This window comes from Euprymna scolopes, chromosome 24 (genome assembly GCF_053919585.1).
Source record: "Euprymna scolopes isolate OS-2025 chromosome 24, ASM5391958v1, whole genome shotgun sequence".
NCBI classification, from domain to species: Eukaryota; Metazoa; Mollusca; class Cephalopoda; order Sepiida; family Sepiolidae; genus Euprymna; species Euprymna scolopes.
This window is the reverse complement of record NC_136505.1, coordinates 17,680,555-17,699,943: the sequence shown is the minus strand read 5'-3', so window position 1 is coordinate 17,699,943 and position 19,389 is coordinate 17,680,555. Positions and strand designations below refer to the sequence as shown.

The 19,389-nt window shown below is 34.3% G+C and overlaps 1 protein-coding gene across 2 annotated transcripts in view; it reads right to left on the bottom strand.

The window, feature by feature from the left end:
- Window positions 1–1,281: 1,281 nt before the first annotated feature.
- LOC145246614 (uncharacterized protein RP688-like) overlaps window positions 1,282–19,389 on the bottom strand; it is a 74,958-nt gene continuing 56,850 nt past the window's right edge. For both annotated transcript variants that reach the window (XM_080108282.1, XM_080108281.1), the window contains exon 2: window positions 1,282–3,305. In XM_080108282.1, the coding sequence (XP_079964408.1) occupies window positions 2,465–3,277 (813 nt within the window). In that variant the 5' untranslated portion in view covers window positions 3,278–3,305 and the 3' untranslated portion in view covers window positions 1,282–2,464. The remainder of the gene's footprint in view (window positions 3,306–19,389) is intronic.

Here is a 19,389-nt window from a genome sequence, read left to right as displayed (position 1 = left end):
ACAAATATCGAAAAATTGGCTAAAAATATTAATTCCATCACCCTCAACTGCTCATTACATTGTTAGAGGGGTCGCTTTTTTCGGCGATATTTTCGAAAGTCATCCTTTCTTTTCGGTTGACTAGCCTTAATTTAAATCTTCGTCACTTCCGGTTTGACAATCGCCATAACGGCAAAGAATTCTTTTCCTCTTTCGCGGTACGGGTTCGAGCCTGCCTGACTACTACCACTTTTTTTTTTTTTTTTTGGCTCAAAGCACACACCAGAGCAACGGATAGCACCCAGGCTAGTCTATAACATAAATCCCAACTGTCTGTTTAAATTATGTATGTATGTATTTATGCCTAAAACTTTCGACAGATGCGACGGATTTTCACGATATAGGTATCATTTTGAAGCTCGACATCTCGGACGACAAATATCGAACAATTGGCAAAAAAACATTAATTCTTTCACCTTCAACTGGGCACTTTTCTACAAGAAGGGGTCGATTTTTTACGAGCCATTTTTGGAAGTCATCGTATAGGTTGGATTGACTTTGCCTAATTTTAACGTTCCGCATTTCCGGTCGCGTCATCGCGTAGCGGTAAGACGTCAGATTTTCTTTCGCTTTCTTTTCTGTATTCGCGTCACGGTTTCGAGCTTGCCTGCCTACTACCACTTTTTTTTTTTCTTTTTTTCGCTTTTTTTTTTTTTTTTTTTTTTGCTCAACACACACCTCCAAACACCCGGGCAACTACTTCATTTACTCACATAAATTAATATACGAAAGTATAAATTTATGCGTAAACTTTAAGTATTTACTTCAACAATGTTCAATACGTAAGTAGAGCTAGTTAGTAAGTTATAGAATATATATGGCGAGTAAGCTACACTGAATATTCCGCGTTTCATCCACTCTAGGATTCTTCAGGCTTATGCCTTGAGTGAATGAAACGCGGAATATTCAGTGTAGCTTAATCGCCATATATATTTTATAACTTACTATATATGTATATATATATATATAGTGTGTGTGAGTGTGTGTGTGTGTGTGTGTGTGTGTGTGTGTGTGTGTGTGTGTGCGTGCGAGACCGTGAGAAAGAGAGAATAAAGAAAGAGAAAATATAAAGATACATACAAATAATTTAAATACCACACTTTAAAAATAAACCCAATAATAGATTATACAAATCAGAGCGTTCATCATTAGGATAGATTGCAAAAAATTAAAAACATATTAATTTTAATTTCAAATATGCGAGTCAAGTTCCTGAAATAAAGATTCGACATTTTATGTACGCACGTTTCTGAAGATCACTTTTATTAACAAAATTGCATTCAAGTAAAATTTCCAAAATGTAAATTTTATTTTAATCAGCATATTAAAATGTGTCGTTTTTTTACACTTAATTTAGATGAGAATAAGTAAATGTTTGTGCCCGCAAGGACCCATGGTATAGTGGATAACGTACTTGGTAAAAATCAGTTGTAAGTGATATTTAGAGATTGAAGGTACAAGCCTCAGTTCGAGCGACACTCAAAATGCAATTGCGAGTTACTTTGTACTTCTACCCAGTCATGGCTGACGGAACGAGAGCATATTACCTACATGGATTAAGAAAAAAGGGTTCCGTACAAATTCCCGAGTTTAATAAGGTACGCATGGAGAAGGTCGGAGATTCCATCGACCGAAACATTGTGAAAATAATTCTCAAGATGAGAACAGTAGTTTGAATAATACAAATCATTCTACAGATATTTCAAATATTTCAAGTTTTTTTTTTTTTTTACAAAAATTAAATTGTGTCTCTATTTCCACAAAGTTGCAGGAGAAAAATGGAGATGAGGATAACGGTAGGAGATTGGAGGGATAAAGAAGGTTGGGTGAGGAACTCCTTGGTGTAATCAGAGAAAATATGGTATCATGGTTGGAAGCATTTTATGGTGCACTTGGTGATTACCGGTTCCACAATATATCTCACTGAAAATGGCCTCACATTTTACGGGAGTGAACCGCAATGATGATGTTCATATATCGTCGCCGTGTCTTGAAGTAGATGCGTTTATCCATTGCGACAGTGCGTACGAGATGATGAAATATAAGGATAAAACCCAACAGAATTCATAAAATAAATGACAAAATAATGAATCAGAAAAGATGAAAGACAAGATGACGTCAACAAAGATGAAGAGGATTAATATCTCGCTTCTTTATTCGCTTAGAAATTGCTTTCGGTGATTACAACATTATTATCGATGCTTCCCGCACGACTGATCTCTGTTCCTTTGTCAACCTCGATACCCGTGACGTCAATGCATGACGGCTGGCATTTCTTTGTTTTTATCTTATACGACATCTCTTTCTGTTTATCTTTCGTGGAAATTGTTTTGTTTTTGTTTTTTGCTTTTTTTTTCAAACTTTGTGTCACTTCGAGTTAAGCTTATTCCTGTGAAGGAAGAATGTATTTATTTTATCATGACCGCTAGCAATACTTGGGCGTGATTATTGTATGGATGAGTTTGGTGTTGTTTATGAGACTTTCGTTCCAAGCACCGTCGGAAAGTCGGATCCTCCGTATAAACGGAAACCGGTTTTTCAGTTTAGTGCATGGAACGACCACTCTTTTGTAAAAAGGTAAAGGGTTCTCGTCTTTGTGCGAATAGCTACTGGCCACACATGTCTCTTCAGTGTAACCGTTCATGCAGGCGGCCGGATTGCAAGGTGCGCGTACCATTAGATGATTAAAGGGCCGGTTGCGGAGAGGGAAGACCTTATTCTTACGGAAAGTGAACGTCTTTCCATATTCGGGAACCTCGTCCCAAATATGCGTGGAGTTTTCCTCGAAGAAGAACATGTCTATGTACGGCCAACGGTGATTCATGTGCAACAAGTTATGCATGTGCGTGTAATAAAATTTCCATTGTCCGGCCGGTGGAATATCCAGTTCGTAGTCAGGCGATTTCTTACCGAGGGCCTTTTTTATCAGCTCTTTCTGTGAGCTGTTCATCATTATATCGACATCGTCGTCCCAGGGTATGATGCCGTGGTGTCGGTATGAACCGAGCAGACTGCCTCCATACAAGAAATATGTCAAATTATAAGCATCCATTGCCTGGGTAAACGACTGTAGTGTATTCAGAAGCAGATGTCGCTCGTAGGGTGTAATATGGGGATAATACTGTTCGACTGCGTACCGGAAGTGGTGATAAGCCGTGACTGTCAGTAAAAGGAAAATGACTAAACAAAGCAGCGCTCCTCTGTGGAGGCTTCGTTTGCTGAAATTCACGCGCTTCATCGTAGCCGTCTTGCCATATATCCAATTCCTGAAATGAATAAATAAATAAAAATTATAGAGATGCATATATACAATAAACTTTTTACATAAAATATTGCACAATTTTTATGTCAATTTTTATGTTTAACTTGCTTCTAACGCTTTATAAGGTGAAAAATATTTGTGAGATTCCATGGAAAAACGACGTTACTTAGTATTTGCATGAAAGAGTAAATAACGACGATGAATGTATTTGCGTATTGTTTTTATTGCAAAAGAAATAGAAATTGTGTTTTAAGCAAAAAATAATTCATTCGAAACAAAACAATTCACATAACACATTTTAATAAAAAAAAAATGTTTTTCTTGTTCTTTGAGCTGTGTGTGTGTGTGTGTGTGTGTGTGTGTGTGTGTGTGTGTGTGTGTGTGTGTGTGTGTGTGTGTGTGTGTGTGTGTGTGCGCGCGTGCTCGTTTTAATCGTTTCCACCCTTAAATAAGGCATATTGCCAATTGGACGTTAGGCCTACCATTTGTGATTATGTCTAACAGAGGATTGTGGGGAGCTGAGCGGCGAGATGTCTATTCACATTACATTTAGATTATTACATTTAGGAAAGCAGGAAACAGGGAGGGAATTTCGAAGTCTATAAACCAGAGAGAAGAAACTATTAGCGTTTCCGAAATTTAGGGACGGCAACAGTCTAAAGGATTTTTAAAAGGGATTTTTTGTATAGGTACAATACATGGTTATGTCCTATATTCTACCGCTTTTTAACGTAATATGAAGAAAATAAAAATATTTGTGAAATTTCGTGGAAAAACACCGCAACTTAGTATTTGCGAGAAAGACGAACTAATTACGATGAATGTATTTGCGCATTGTTTTAATACAGAAAGTTAGAAATTAAAAATATATTTCGTTCACTAAAAATTGATACTACGGGGGTTATACTCAATAACAAGTAAAGCTGTATTTAATTATATATGTTTTTTTATTTATGCAAACTTTTTTGGCTACATATGTGCATATATGTTTAAGCTACGACTGTATCAAAAGACTAGCGTTCTGCGGACACTGAAAAAAAAACGAATGGTAGTAATCGTCTTTTCAACATCTCTGTGACCTGAGGAAGTTAGATTTTGAATTTTTAGCTGAAACATGTATGCACATATGTAGTCAAAAATATTTAATAATTCATATTATATATATATATATGCTGCTCATCATCATCATCATCATCATCATATGTATCTTGTTTTTCTTTTAAGTTAAAACAATCTAATAACCTTCCAACTTTTTGTATTTGGGATAAAAAAATATATAAACAGTCTTTAATAGAGAGGGGCGGAGAATAGTTAACAGAGACCTCCCCATATTAAGAATAGTTTTCTAAATATTAACATGATTATGTAGAACTTCATTTTTAACATGGGAACGGCCTTTGTTAACAATTCTCTTTCTAAGCTGTTTTCTTATTTTCCATACCAATTGTAGACTTTGTTTATTTATGAAAATCAATTACCAGGAAAACATATGACAAAAATATTTTTAAGGGGTCTACTTTTATAATATACGACTCCTTTCCTAATTGTATTTTAATGTTTTGCAAAATTTATGCGGACATTACACTGAGGCTTTATCGTCATTTAAACATTTTATAAAGCGTTTATTCATTCAAGTGGTCTCTCTCTCTCTCTCTCTCTCTCTCTCTCTCTCTCTCTCTCTCTCTCTCTCTCTCTCTCTCTCTTGAGGCATTCATGAATTCAGTGTTGCTCATCATTTTTTATGTTGCCCAAGTGCTCCGACTGTCAACGTATGTTTCTTGCTGTAGTCCACTCCTTCTTCTACCCACGATTTTTCCCGTGAAACTGATTTGTTCTATTCCGTTTTATGTTGTTGTTGTTGTTGTTTTGTTTTATTTTGTCTTTGTTTTGTTTTGCTTTTGTTTTGTTTTTTTTGTAGAAATGGCCGATGAACCCCATTTGTCTTTTTCGCGTTGTTCTTATTAGAGACATTTCTGCGTTTGCGATTTCTAATACCTCTTGATTTGTTTTCTTTTCTGCCCAAGATATCTTCAAATTCTCCTCAGAAACCAAGTTTCAGTTGCCTCTAATCTCTTTCTCGTGCTGCTGGTAATTTTTACAAGCAATATTCACAAACGTATAAAAGAACAAACCATACGGAGTATTCTGAATTTGATGTCTGTTTCAACATTTCTGTTAGTCATGATTGATGACAATCTCTTGAAAGCGACTTTGGCTACGGCATAATCACGTTGACACACTGATTCTCGTTAGATCACCGAAGTTAAGCAATAATCAGCTGGTCAGTACCAGATGGGTGACCATTTTGGAATCCCAGGTGCAGAATGTAAGAGGATGTCGACACCTTTGCAAAAACTTAACATCGTCATCTCCCCTAACAGGGATATACATGCGCTTGTGAATTTCAAACTCCCATAGAACTTCCACCTTTGGAGGAAACCGGTTAAGCTCGCATAGGGTTACTGCCGTTTCTATTTTATGCGTCTTTGTATTTCAGTAGTACACATTCTTCTTAGTTCCCTCCATATATACACCTGTCAATTTGGTTCTTACTTAAATAAATTCAAACATCTTTCAGTAACTCATTCTGGCTGGCCGATTTTATTTCCAAACTTCGCCTCAGGGCTTAGGGTTCGATCCTACCCACCCCCTCCCGGTTTCTTTTTTATTTAACACCACACACACCTCCAAACACCCGGGTAACGCCGGGTATCCCCACTAGTATAATAATAAATACGAAATCCGCATCAATCAAAATAACATATCTACGCTTATTTTACGACCGAGCAATGCCGGGCGGTCTACAAACATATAAATAAAATAACTTAATCTATATGACTGTAGATCGCAGGAGTGTTATCTCCTAGAGTGTTCCTCTGAAAGAGAGGATAACTATACTGTGTGTCGTCTTAGATACTCGCGTTTTTTAGTGGATGACGAAGAGGCACTCGGACTAAATTTTACAAGGGCTCAATACCGTTAGGGCACTGGAAAAGCTATACACGTTAAAGTGTGATAGTGTGTGTGTGTGTGTGTGTGTGTGTGTGTGTGTGTGTGTGTGTGTGTGTGTGTGTGTGTGTGTGTGTGTGCTAGTGTGTGTGTGCTAGTATGTGTGTGCTAGTGTGTGTGTGTGCTAGTATGTGTGTGTGCTAGTGTGTGTGTGTGCTAGTGTGTGTGTGCTAGTATGTGTGTGTGCTAGTGTGTGTGCTAGTATGTGTGTGTGCTAGTGTGTGTGTGTGTGTGCTAGTGTGTGTGTGTGTGTGCTAGTGTGTGTGTGTGTTTGTGTGTGTTTGTTTGTTTGTTTGTTTGTTTGTTTGTTTGTGTGTGTTTAAATACACATTGCAATATGTTGTACAAATATTATTTTTGTTGCTTTTTTTTTTGTTGTTCTTTATCAGTTCGTCATTTCTACTTTATTTCTTAAGGGTCTCCATCTACAAAAGGCTTGACAAGACCCCCCCCCCACACACACACACCCAAACATCCACAATGTGAAGCCGTTGAATAAGTGAATGCCAAAAAACTGGGACTTGTATTTTTGTTTTGTTCACGCTGTTGCCGTTGAAGCTGCTGACATTTGCCACACACTCTAACCCTCGCACCCTCCTATTCCCACCGCCCGGAATTTACCATCGCACATATGCATGCACAAACACGCACATACACCCACCCACCCACATACGCACACACGCACACACACATGCACACAGGAACACATGCACACACGACACACACACACACACACACATACACAAACATAACACCGTCATCATCATTATTGTCATGGTATTGAATGAATGAAATCGTTCTGAGTTTTATCCACCGTTTTAACAAGTTTGTTTAACAGCACGAATTAAAAAAAGGTGTTTTTTATGTTCTTTAAAAACAAACAAAAGTGCTTATAAACTAGAATGGTTACCTGGCGTTTTTCAGCATGGACAAGAAAACAGAACAGTTTTAAAATGCATGCAACCCCCCCTCTCTCTCTCTCTCTCTCTCTCTCTCTTTCTCTCTCTCTCTTTCTCTCCCTCTCTCTCTCTCTCTCTCTCTCTCTCTTTCTCATTTATCATTTTGTTCCCCCCCGCGAGTCTGTTCCGGGTAGTGGAGTTTTAATTTCAGCTATTAAAAACCTGTACATACTGCCATATGCATTATCTTTTTTAAAACATTTCGACAAAGAAAAATGATAATTTGTAACCTTCAAAAAAGAATGAGAAATAAAAGATTAACGGGAGATTTAGTCAGGAATTCAAATCAAGTTACAATAAGCAACAACAACAAGGAAATTCAGAGAAATAATACTCCTCTTCAGCGAAAGAACCGGCCTCCATAGTTATATTTTATTGTAATTATGCTAAAAACAAACAAAAGGACCAAAATATAATCAGAGTTTGAATCGACACAAAAGCAGCAAACAAAGCTATCAAAAGGGAACGGCATCCACCTCTCATATTTGAGGAGTTAAGAGCCATTCTATCAGGAGCTAACCACTTCAACAAATTAGACCGCAATAAGAGTTACAGCTAGTGGAAACTAGCTAAAGGATATTGATACATGACTACATTTGCAACATACCTAGATTTGTACAGGTACAAAAGACTATTCTTCGGTGTCAACTCTGAGATTTCCAGAAAGAAATCAGTCAAACATTTGCAGGAATTAAGGAGCCACCAACATCAATAATGACAATCAGGAGTGTTATGATGAATTTTTGGATCAGACCAGCAGAACCATGATCAAAACCTCCACGCAATATTTCAACAACTTCGCGAAAACGGCCTCACTCTGAATGGCGGTAAATGTGAGTATACCAAAAGGTTATTGGAGTTCCTTGGGCACACCTTCGGTAACGAAGGTATCAACCCAAGCAACCTTAAAATATAAACAATCCTTGGATTACCTGCCCCCGAAAATGCATCAGAAGTCAGAAGCTTGTTGAGAATGACTAACTTCTGTGGTGCACGATTTATTCCAAACTATGCAACTCTGACCCATGAACTAAGTCAATTATTAACAACAACAACAACAACAACAACAACAACAACAACAAAAAAGCAACAACAACAACAACAACAAAAAAAAAAAAGCACGCAGTGGTCTTGGACTGAATGTCTTAAGAAAATTTAAAGGGGGCTTTGAGCAAAGTATGCTCATCTGCCTAGTTTGATCTGAACAAACACACCAAGATTATATACCGATACCAGCACTGTAGGCATCTTTGTCGTGCTGTCACAAAATGGATGGGCAATACAATTAGCAAACCGGGCACTATCCAAAGTTGAACAACGATATTCCTAAACAGAACGTGAAGCCCTAGCTATCACATGGACGTGTGAACACTTTCACGTTTATATTTTCGGAGTGCTATTTACGATTCATGCAGATCACAAACCTTTAACATTAATTTTCGATAACACCCGCCCTCAACTATGAGCACGCATTGAACGTTGGGTTTTATGGACACAACCATACAACTTAACTGTCACATAGCGACCAGGACACGACAACCCAACTGATTATCTCAGCCACCATCCAATGCATCTGCCACCAAGCAACAGGGAACAGAAAATGGCAGATGAATATGTAAACTACATTCTCTTAACTTCAACCCCCCAAAAGCAATGACGAAGTTTCAACAGAAACTGCAAAAGACAATACACTCACCACCGTCATTAAATTCATTCTCACTAACAAAGCAATATTTCGTTGTGGAATTATATGTCGTAAGTGCCACAGCTTTGTCACTACCCTCTCCCATTGTTGAGAGGTGATTTGGTCACTCGCGGAAGGATACAGGGGAAGAGGACAACAATACAATTCGCCAGGACTCATTCTCTTTCGTCGACAACCACCATGGGGTAAGGATGAATATTTTTGTCACTTCCTCAATACAGTAAGTAGTTAGGGTTAGTTAAGACTTTTTTTTAATAGTTTAATTGTTGTTAATTGTTTTTATTGTAATATATTACAATATTTTTTCTAAAAATAAGTAGTTAAGATTTTCTTATATATATATATATATATATATATATATATATATATATATTTATATATATATATATATATATATATTACAACATTTCATACCCTGCATGCCAACCGTACTGAACTATCACTAGTACACAAGGTCAGCATCATTCTCAAAGAAGGGCACCGAAAAAAAGGTTTGGATCAAACACGTGCAGCCCTTAGAAGAAAGCATCATGAACTTCATCACCTGCCAAATTAACACAAACCGGCAAAAGAGCCAGTGCAGATGTTCCCACTACCGGCACTCCCATGAAGAGAAGTCAGTGCTGACTTTAGACACTTGCAGAATGTTGTCACAGCTGAATACGCACGCTATGTTGTTGCTGACATCCTTGATTTCATCTAAACAATATCAGCCATGCCCGTTTGGACAAGATATTCGCCGAATTCGGGGTTCCAGTATCTCTCAAGACTGACAATGGCCCATAATTCAACAGCTGCGATTTCGAAGCCTACGCCTGGGTCAATAAATTCAGACACAGGAAGATAAAACCTTGATGACTCCAGGCCAATTATGAAAGATAGCGTTATATGCGCACCGTAACAAAAATCCATCAAAGCGGCTCTAATCAAAGGTCGAAGCTAGAAACAGTAAATTCCTGCTGGATTACCGAACAATGCCACACTGTAACACACACACAATGCCACACTGTAACACACACACAATGCCACGCTGTAACACTGGCTTATCTCCAGTCTCGATCCTCTTTGGTTGGACCACAAAAAACTGTCTGTTACACCTAGTCACACCCATAGCTGGAGACTCTAGCATTAGGGAACGTAAAATACAGGGTTATCTCCCTTTTATTATTTCAGACATTACAGAGGAGAGCTAATTTAGCGGAATTATTTACAATTTATTTTTACTTTTTTTTTTTTCGAGTTATTTCCGGATAGCAGAGTTTTGCTTTCAGTCATAAAAAAGACATGTACATATTGCCAATAATATGCTTTTTTTTTATTTTACAAAGAAAACTGATAATTTAAACTTTCAAAAGGAATGAAAAATATATTAAAGAAACATTTATTCATGAATTCAAATTATATTATAATAAGAAACGTTTTCAATTCTTAATAAACAAGGAAATTCGATAGAATTTCGACGCCATTTTGGATTTACCTTTGATCCGCGTATGGACGAGTGAATATAAAAAAAATCTGTGTCATTTAACACTTCGCTTAGTGCTTATATGCCTCGGCAGGGTAGGGCGTTTTGTTTTTTTAACGGAATGATTTATATCTTTTTGCTTTTTCCCAAATTAGTTCCGGGTAGCAGAGTTTTACTCTCAGTCACTAAAAATTATAATAAACATATTTCTATAAATTATAAAATTAATATTGCTATAAATTATTAAAAAAATCATATTTCTATTACTCATAAAAATTATATTTCTATAACTCATGAAAATCATATTTCTATAAATTATAAAAATAATATTGCTATAAATTATAAAAGGTAACGGATAAGTACAATATTACTTTTATTCGACATTTTCATAGTTTAATGTCTTGATTAACCTGTAAAAGGAATATTTCGCCAATTCGCAGATTCAAAAAACAATGATTTCTCCCTTAGCAAATTCCACCCTTTCTCATTGGCTGCCAGCTGTAATTCTCTTATTCCATAATTTAAACCTTCCACAAAAACGAACGCACACGGATTACATACAACATGGCGTCTGCAAGACAAGCGTTACGCCAAATTGTTACACCCATGGCACCAACATTACATGTAGATTGTTTACATTTTGGCCACTCGCATATATTTTAACAAAACATCATCAAAACCTTACCGATTGGCTACCGTTTATTTTGCATTTACTTTGTCATCTGCTCTCTCACACACTCTCTCACTCAGTCTCTCACTCACTCTCTCACTCTATCTATATAAAAAAAAGCTACACGCATTATTCCTTTCAGCGCTATTCTCTCTCTCTTTAAAATAAAATTGGCGAAATATTCCTTATATTCGTTCTCATATTAAACCATAACTTTTGTCTTTTTTATTTATTATTTTAGAGAGTGGGGCGTTTCGGTTTCTCAAGACAAAACAACAACGACGTATTGTTTCTCTCTCTCTCTCTCTCTCTCTCTCTCTCTCTTTCTCTCTCTCTCTCTTTAAAAAAAGTTGACGTGTTAATAAAAAAACTATATTAATTAGAACAGCACTATATGGAAAAGAAGCCAAAAAGGCTGCGATGTGAATCTGACACATTTAAAGTCTCGATAATGGCTTAAAAATACATTCATACTATTACGTAAATATTTTATATACAGAACTTAGCTAAAACACTTTAAGAAAGGACGAGTTATTAGTTAGTGTAAAAATCGAAACAATAAATCGAAATAAAACTTACAACAACAAAAAAAAAATACGGTATGTTAAATCTTACTAACAGAAACAAATGTGTTAGTAATTTTAATAGAAAAATACTCAACGTTAATTTTAATTAGAAAATAAACTGATGCACATTTTCTGCTAATCGGTACATAAATCATAAATTTCTATTTTAGTAAAAAAAAATTACCAACAAAGAAATAGATTGCTTATGCATGTTTAGTAAAAATGAAAGAATTATTTCCTTTATCTTTTACAAGCAGAAATACATGGCGTTACCCGGGGCAAAGGAATAACATATTCCAATTGATACTTCTATCACCACATCCATCTTTCTTTCCCTCGAACTTTCTTTCTCTTCCGCCCAGCCTATTCCTCTTTATCTGGACACACACACATGCAACTCTCCTTTATTAAAAAAAAAAAAATCCCCGAGCAATGAGTCAACATTTTTTTCCAAATTAGTTTATGTCAACACTGAAAAACCGACCTTCCCCTAACGTAACCTGGCTTGATTGAACCCTTGAGAATGAATATCTTTGTAAAGTTTAAATATTAATCATCCGGGACAACGCCGATCAAGAATATATCAACTTTGTGGTTCTTTCTTTTTATAACTTTTTACTTCTAGCTGGACATACAAACATACAAACACACAAACAACAGCGTTTTATATAATAGATAATCAGTTATAAAGATTAAGCCTCATTTTCTTTGCTCATAGAATTACATGTGTCCTCCATGACCATTCTTGTCTTTCTTTATTATTGTCAGTTATTATGGATCGAATTTAATGCAAAATTTTCAAATGGGAGTTTGAGCTTATATTATGTCCTCCCCTAAAATCCTTTAAAACTGCCTCCATCTCAAAACTGAAATTTAAAGTATATTATTCTAAACATTTTACGAAAAAGCGAAAATATCTAAATTGCAACGTAAGGCGTCCACCACCTCTTTTCCATTCTTGGATAAAACTAAACTGGACTAAATATAATCCACATTATTGCCCTTTAAGACCAGTATAATGATTAGTTAATTAGTTCAAGAATGAATCCTGCGCATACAAGTATATAAATATATACACATACCTAACTTTATATATAGGGAGCTATTAATAAAATATAATCAGATAAAAAAAAAGGCTGCTTACGTTAGTTCACATGTGGATATGTTCAGTTCCATGCATCATTTTGTTGAATGCTAAATTTCTCTAATGGCATGTGTTCCTCCCAAAGAAAATCGACCTAAAACAGCCAGTCCATGTCTACAATCTGTCCGACGATGCTTCCGGCTACAGACAGAGGCGCGTGTCCGGCTCTACACCCATCTTATGACATTTAGTTGCCATTTACTTAACATGCGTTCTTTATATATATATATATATATATATATATATATATATATATATATATATATATATATATATATATATATACGTAGTTCTTGTTGACTTTTTTTAAACGATATTAAGGTTAACGTCTGCACCTTGGAGATTCGGTGTTTTCTTAGAAATCGCCCATTTTCTATTTGTACGTATTTTTTATTTATTTAATATAAAAAAAAGTAATATATATATATATTAACGATATTAACGTTTACGTCTCTACTTTGGAGATCCGGTGTATTCTTAGAAAGTTGCCCATTTTTTTTATTTGGACGTATTTTTTATTTTTATTTATTTATTTATTTATTATTTTTAAAAGCAGTAATCTACGTACACGCGTTTTTCGGAGTCCTACCCCTATTCAGCGTAGCTTGACTGTTATTAGGATTCGAACCTTATGTATTTCAGTTCAGCCTCTTAATCCATTATGCTATGATGCCATATGAATTTACTGTTTAGTTTTTATCGTTTATCTATTTACGTAGTTTTTGTTGTTGATTTTTTAAACGATATTATGGTTTACATCTCCACCTTGGAGACCCGGTGTTTTCTTAGAAAGAATATATATAACGTATTTTGAAATATGGACATTTGATGGTACCAGTTGAATTGTTCAGACACGTCGAACAATTGCTCCTGAATAAGAAATAAAAAAAAATAAACCATGTTCATTGGAAGTTCTGCCTCCATTCCAACGAAGTATCAGGCTGGCAGTTTTAATTGGGATCAGTTTATTGAAATCTGACTTTAGATTATACATAATTGAAAAGTAAGCCTTATCTAACTTAGATACATAAGTTATATTCATATCTGGGGCAGATATCTCGATCAGTATTCATACGTACTAATAAGATTGTTGGTTGGTTGTTTTTGTTTTACGGCATATCAACACTTTTCAGGTTATTTAATGCCGAATCCGGTGATTTTGAAGAAAATTGTTTTAATAGAATATATTTGTTTTTTGCAAGTCAGTTTCTATTCAACCCATAGTTGGGACCTTAACAAGTACTACCACTCCGGGTCAGAGTGGACCTGGGAGCAATGTCAATTAAAGGGTGGCTCCATACTCCCCAGAGCCCGCAAGCTGAGGCCTCACCATCGAATATAGTTTAAGGTCATATCTAGAACCCCCATTGAGGGACTTTTACCCTCTGCAAGGGGGCAGTCGGCGTATTCTAATGCCCCACCGACAGGGTCAGTACTAATAAGAAACGATATATATATATATATATATATATATATATATATATATATATATATATATATATATATATATATACGTAGTTCTTGTTTTTGATTTTTTTAAACGATATTAAGGTTAACGTCTGCACCTTGGAGATCCGGTGTTTTCTTAGAAATCGCCCATTTTCTATTTGTACGTATTTTTTATTTATTTATTTATTTAATATTTAAAAAAAAGTAAAAAATAATGAATACATACATATATATATATATATATATATATATATATATATATATATATATATATATATATAAGTAAATGGTAGTTTGCTGGAAGCATTGCTGATAAAGGAATATATGGAAGTTTTAAAAGCTAAAAGCAATGCGGAAAGGACCAGAATCACAAGAGTAAAGAAAAAAAAACAAATAGACGGGTATGTTCTAGTAGTGAAATGTCTAACTGTTTATTCATTTATCACTCCTCGTTAGACATTTCTCTACTCGAACTTACCGGTCCATTTGTTTGTTTGTTTTTCTTTTCTTTACTCTTGTGATTCCGGTCCTTTTCTACAGGGTCAAGAAGATCAAAGTGAAAGTAAAACTGTATCTCTTTCAAGCCTGTTTGATGAATTAGTTTCGAATAAGCCTGCAGTAACAAATCAAAACTTAGAGCAAGTAGAAGCTTGGTTAAATCTGGAAACTGCAACTACAACAGAAATAAAGGAATAGCAATCTAAACTCAAAAGAAGTAAATCCCTTATGGTTAAGGCACAAGAATACTTGACCATCACGTAGCTTTACAACTACTCGTAAGAGTTGATGATCTATTTCAGTGGTGGAAGTAGATATAGGAAACCTTACCACTGCTGAGTAAACTGGCTTAAAAATATTTAATCGGTACACCCTTATAAATATATATATATATATATATATATATATATATATATATATATATATATATATATATATATACATACAGTGGGGGTCAAAAGAGTTTGCAGACCTATTTTTTCTCAATTTCTTTATTAATTTTGCTTTATTTTTCATTTTGGAGTCTTCCATCATTTGCTGGTTGCCATTCTGGTTCGTTCCATTACTACATTTTACGATAAAAGCCAGAATTCAATAATAGTTCGACATTTTCCACTTTTCAGGTGAGCCAAAAGTTTATGCAGGTAATCTTAATTTATTGATAATGGCTAAAGGAAAGGTGTTGACAGATAGGGAGAAGGATGAAATTGTTACATTTCTTGCTGCAAAGAAGTCTACATTGGAAATTTCGAAAATTTTGAAACAAGATCATCGAACTGTGAAACGTTTCGTCATTGACGGCAAAGATGGAAGAAAAAAGCATAAAAGTGGCAGACCAAAGGTGACTTCACCACGAGATATTAGAAAAATCAAGGAGTTTGCTTGCACACCCACACAGCACAAGCAAAGCTATTTTCGACCATGCAGGAGTGTCTGGCATCTCTAAAAGGACCCGAAATCGAATTTTGAAACAGATAGCCGACCAGAGAACACAGATAAAATATCCTCCTTTGAGTAATATAAACTGTCAGAAGCGACTAGCATGGCCCACTAAATATTTGAAAACCAATTTTCAAAATGTTCTCTGGACTGACGATGCCAAATCAACCCTCGACGGCCCCGACGGTTGGGCCAAGGGATGGCTTCTTAAAGGTAATAGCCCACGCTTGTGATTCAGATGTCAACAGGGAGGAGAAGGAGTGATGATTTTGGCTGGTATTATTGGAAGTGAGATTGTTGGTCCTTTTCTTGTCCCTGACTATGTCAAAATGAATTCTGTGAACTACTGCAAGTTTTTGGAATCAAATTTATTGCCTTGGTTGAATTCACAAAATGATGCTCTCAGCCAGAATCTAATTATCCAACAAGACAATGTCCCAAGCCATGCTTCTCGGTTCACAAAGGCTTGGCTTTCAGACAAGGGGATCTCTGGTGAACGTCTGATGGACTGACCACCTCAAAGCTCGGATTTGAATCCGATAGAGAACCTCTGGTCGATTCTGATGAGGAAGGTTTATGAAAACGGGCATAAATTCCATAGTAAAAAAGACATTTGGGAGAGAATCAAGAAGGTATCTTCTGAAATCACACCTCAGCAAGTGCATACATTAACATCCTCTACTGATAGGAGGCTGATTGATTTGATTAAAAATGGAGGAAAGCGAATAAAAGGTTAAATAGTTTCATACATTCGTATTGTTCTGTTAATTGTTATTTGAGTAATAACTGTTTTCTTGTAATATGTTATCAATATATGGTACTATTTTTCGAATTATATCATGTTTAAAAATGGTATTTATTGCGGATAAATGAGTGCTTGCAAACTCTTTTGGCCCATATACCTTCCTGAAATCATTTAAAGATCCATACCCCCCCCCCCAGAATATGATTATTTGGTTTCCGTTTCTATGAATTTACTTCATATATTTGCATATTAAACAGTGCGTAACATAGTTATTATATTGGAAAATATTGAAGCATAAATTTATCACTTTATACAATTTGTAAACACTTTTGACCCCCCCCCACTGTATGTATGTATATATATATATATATATATATATATATATATATATATATATATATATATACGAGCAAACAGTTAATAATACATGTTAAAAACACTTTGAAATGAGTTAAAAACATATTTAATCTGAAAAGGAAACACTAGATAAGTGAATAGTCCTTAATCCGCGGAGTTTCGAAGAAATACTTTCCTTCTCATCAGAGGGTATGAATTAGCAAAATGCGGGATCGGATTTTGCATGCAAAAGTATTTGATGAGACAACAAGTAAGTCAAAGATCTTACTTGAAAACAAAAAAAAGTGAAGCAGAGGGAATATGGTGAAAAAAAAGGTGATTACACATGAATGGATAGTCTGGTGGAAGATAAAAAATCCAGTGACGGTAAAATCCAAATGAAAGTTAAAAGAATTTCCATTTGCACAAGTGAAATCCAATTTTATTATATATATATATATATATATATATATATATATATATATATATATATATATATATATATCCCTTTTTCCCGTTTCCTGCTGTTTTAATCTCTTTTAAACCCCCTATAAACTATCACTAAATATTAAATGACTTTTTGGTACAAGAATGATTAATTTCATATTTGTAGTTTCCTTTAATGCATTAACCTGCAAAAGTTATTGCATATTTTGCAAACCTCTTTCCTCTGATGGGAGAACTTCATTTTTGTCAGTTGTATACTTTCCTTACAGGTTTATATTTTTTTTATTTTTAAATTTGAATATATATATAAATTTAAAGGGGGTTAGTACAGTAGTCTAAAGAGCAGAGTGTATTTTAATGTGATAGTAAAATTACTAATTTAATTAAAATACAAGAAAAGAACAGTGCTCTTTGTAATTCAGATATATAATAAGTTCGATAGGCAAATATCCTAGAGCTACTTTAATATTTAGTAAGGTGACTGATAATTTAAAATTAAAATCAAAATTAAAAATCAAACATCATTTCCATAAGAAGGAACACAACAAAGTCATAATTTGTACGATCGTTTCAGAAAACAATGTTTTTGTTGTGATAGACATTAAGTCACGGACAATAATTTTGACATATAGTTTTTTTTTTTAAACAAAGTCTCATCATCAGTAAAAATATTTATATATATAAAAGCCACCATAAATAAATCTAGCATTTTTTTAAAGTAAGACAGATGTATCTTTTAATTGTTCGCCTTTTGAAAACTGTAATTATTGTCAAAGCATTCATTTGGATGTTGAATGTAGCTTATAAATGCACGAAAATGTTTTTTGCTGATGAGAAGACTTTGTTTAAAAAAAATATATGTCAAAAACTAATGTGTTTATGCTGCCATATTTCAATTTAAAAAGTGTCGTTTTTTCCTGGAAAACTTTCTAAATAATTTATAATAAATAAGCAATGTATTTACTCTTTTAGTTTTATGACTTTCAAATAACTTTATTTCATTTTTCTACCACTTATCCATTTTCAATCCAAGAAAAAAACTATTATTCTGAAGAATTTATATCGGTCTCTGATGAGTTGTTCGGTGAATTTCTACACTTCAACGAAACACGTGTATGACGCAACCAGCTATAAAATAATATGAATATTAAATAAATATATATGTATCTTTGTAAGGTTTACTAATGGTATATATGCTCTGAAAGTGCAAATACATTTTCATAGATCTACATTGTGACAATCTTAAAATAACTTTATTGAATATATACATTTAAAGTATCTATCTTTATGCTATTAATCGTATATATATATATATATATATATATATATATATATATATATATATATATATATATATATATTAACTATATATCATTGTTTACTTAAAACGTGATCGGTTTATATATACCAAGTTCAAAATATCAAGTTTTCTCAGTTGGTTATTTATAAACTGAGAAGGAACGGCAGAGTGTATCTGTTACATGAACTGTGTAAGTTGTCCAAAATTGTGTTTTATAAGTTTCTTTTTTAAGTTAACATCTGAAGAGTACGTGACTCAATATGCAGCAATAACATAATTTTTCAGACTTGTTAATTGCAATACGAAACAATATTGTAATGGATACCTTTTGAAAAATAATAAATAACCAACTAAGAAAACTTGATATTTTGAACTTGGGGAATTATTATACTACAATATATATATATATATATATATATATATATATATATATATATATATATATATATATATATATATATAGGGGGACCCCCCCCTAAAAAAAAGCTAAATGGAGGTCATCTAGAACATATGCTGTAGAACGGAGAAAAAAAGGCCAAATACCCTTGTGTTTTGATATGATTTTTTGAATATAATAAACTAGTTATGATCAAAGTTTCATTTCATTCGGACAAAACACTAAGAAACGGGGCCTAACTAGAGTTAGGGCCTGTTTTGTTTTGGGGGGGGAGTAATCCTGTATATATATATATATATATATATATATATATATATATATATATAAAGCTGAATGTCTGTATGTGTGTGTCTGGTCACGCATAGGCTCCTATATGGTTGACTATTTTAAAAAAAATGATTACATATAATGATAGAAGATGTATCGAGACACAGGAATGAGTATGTTTGACCTGGCAGA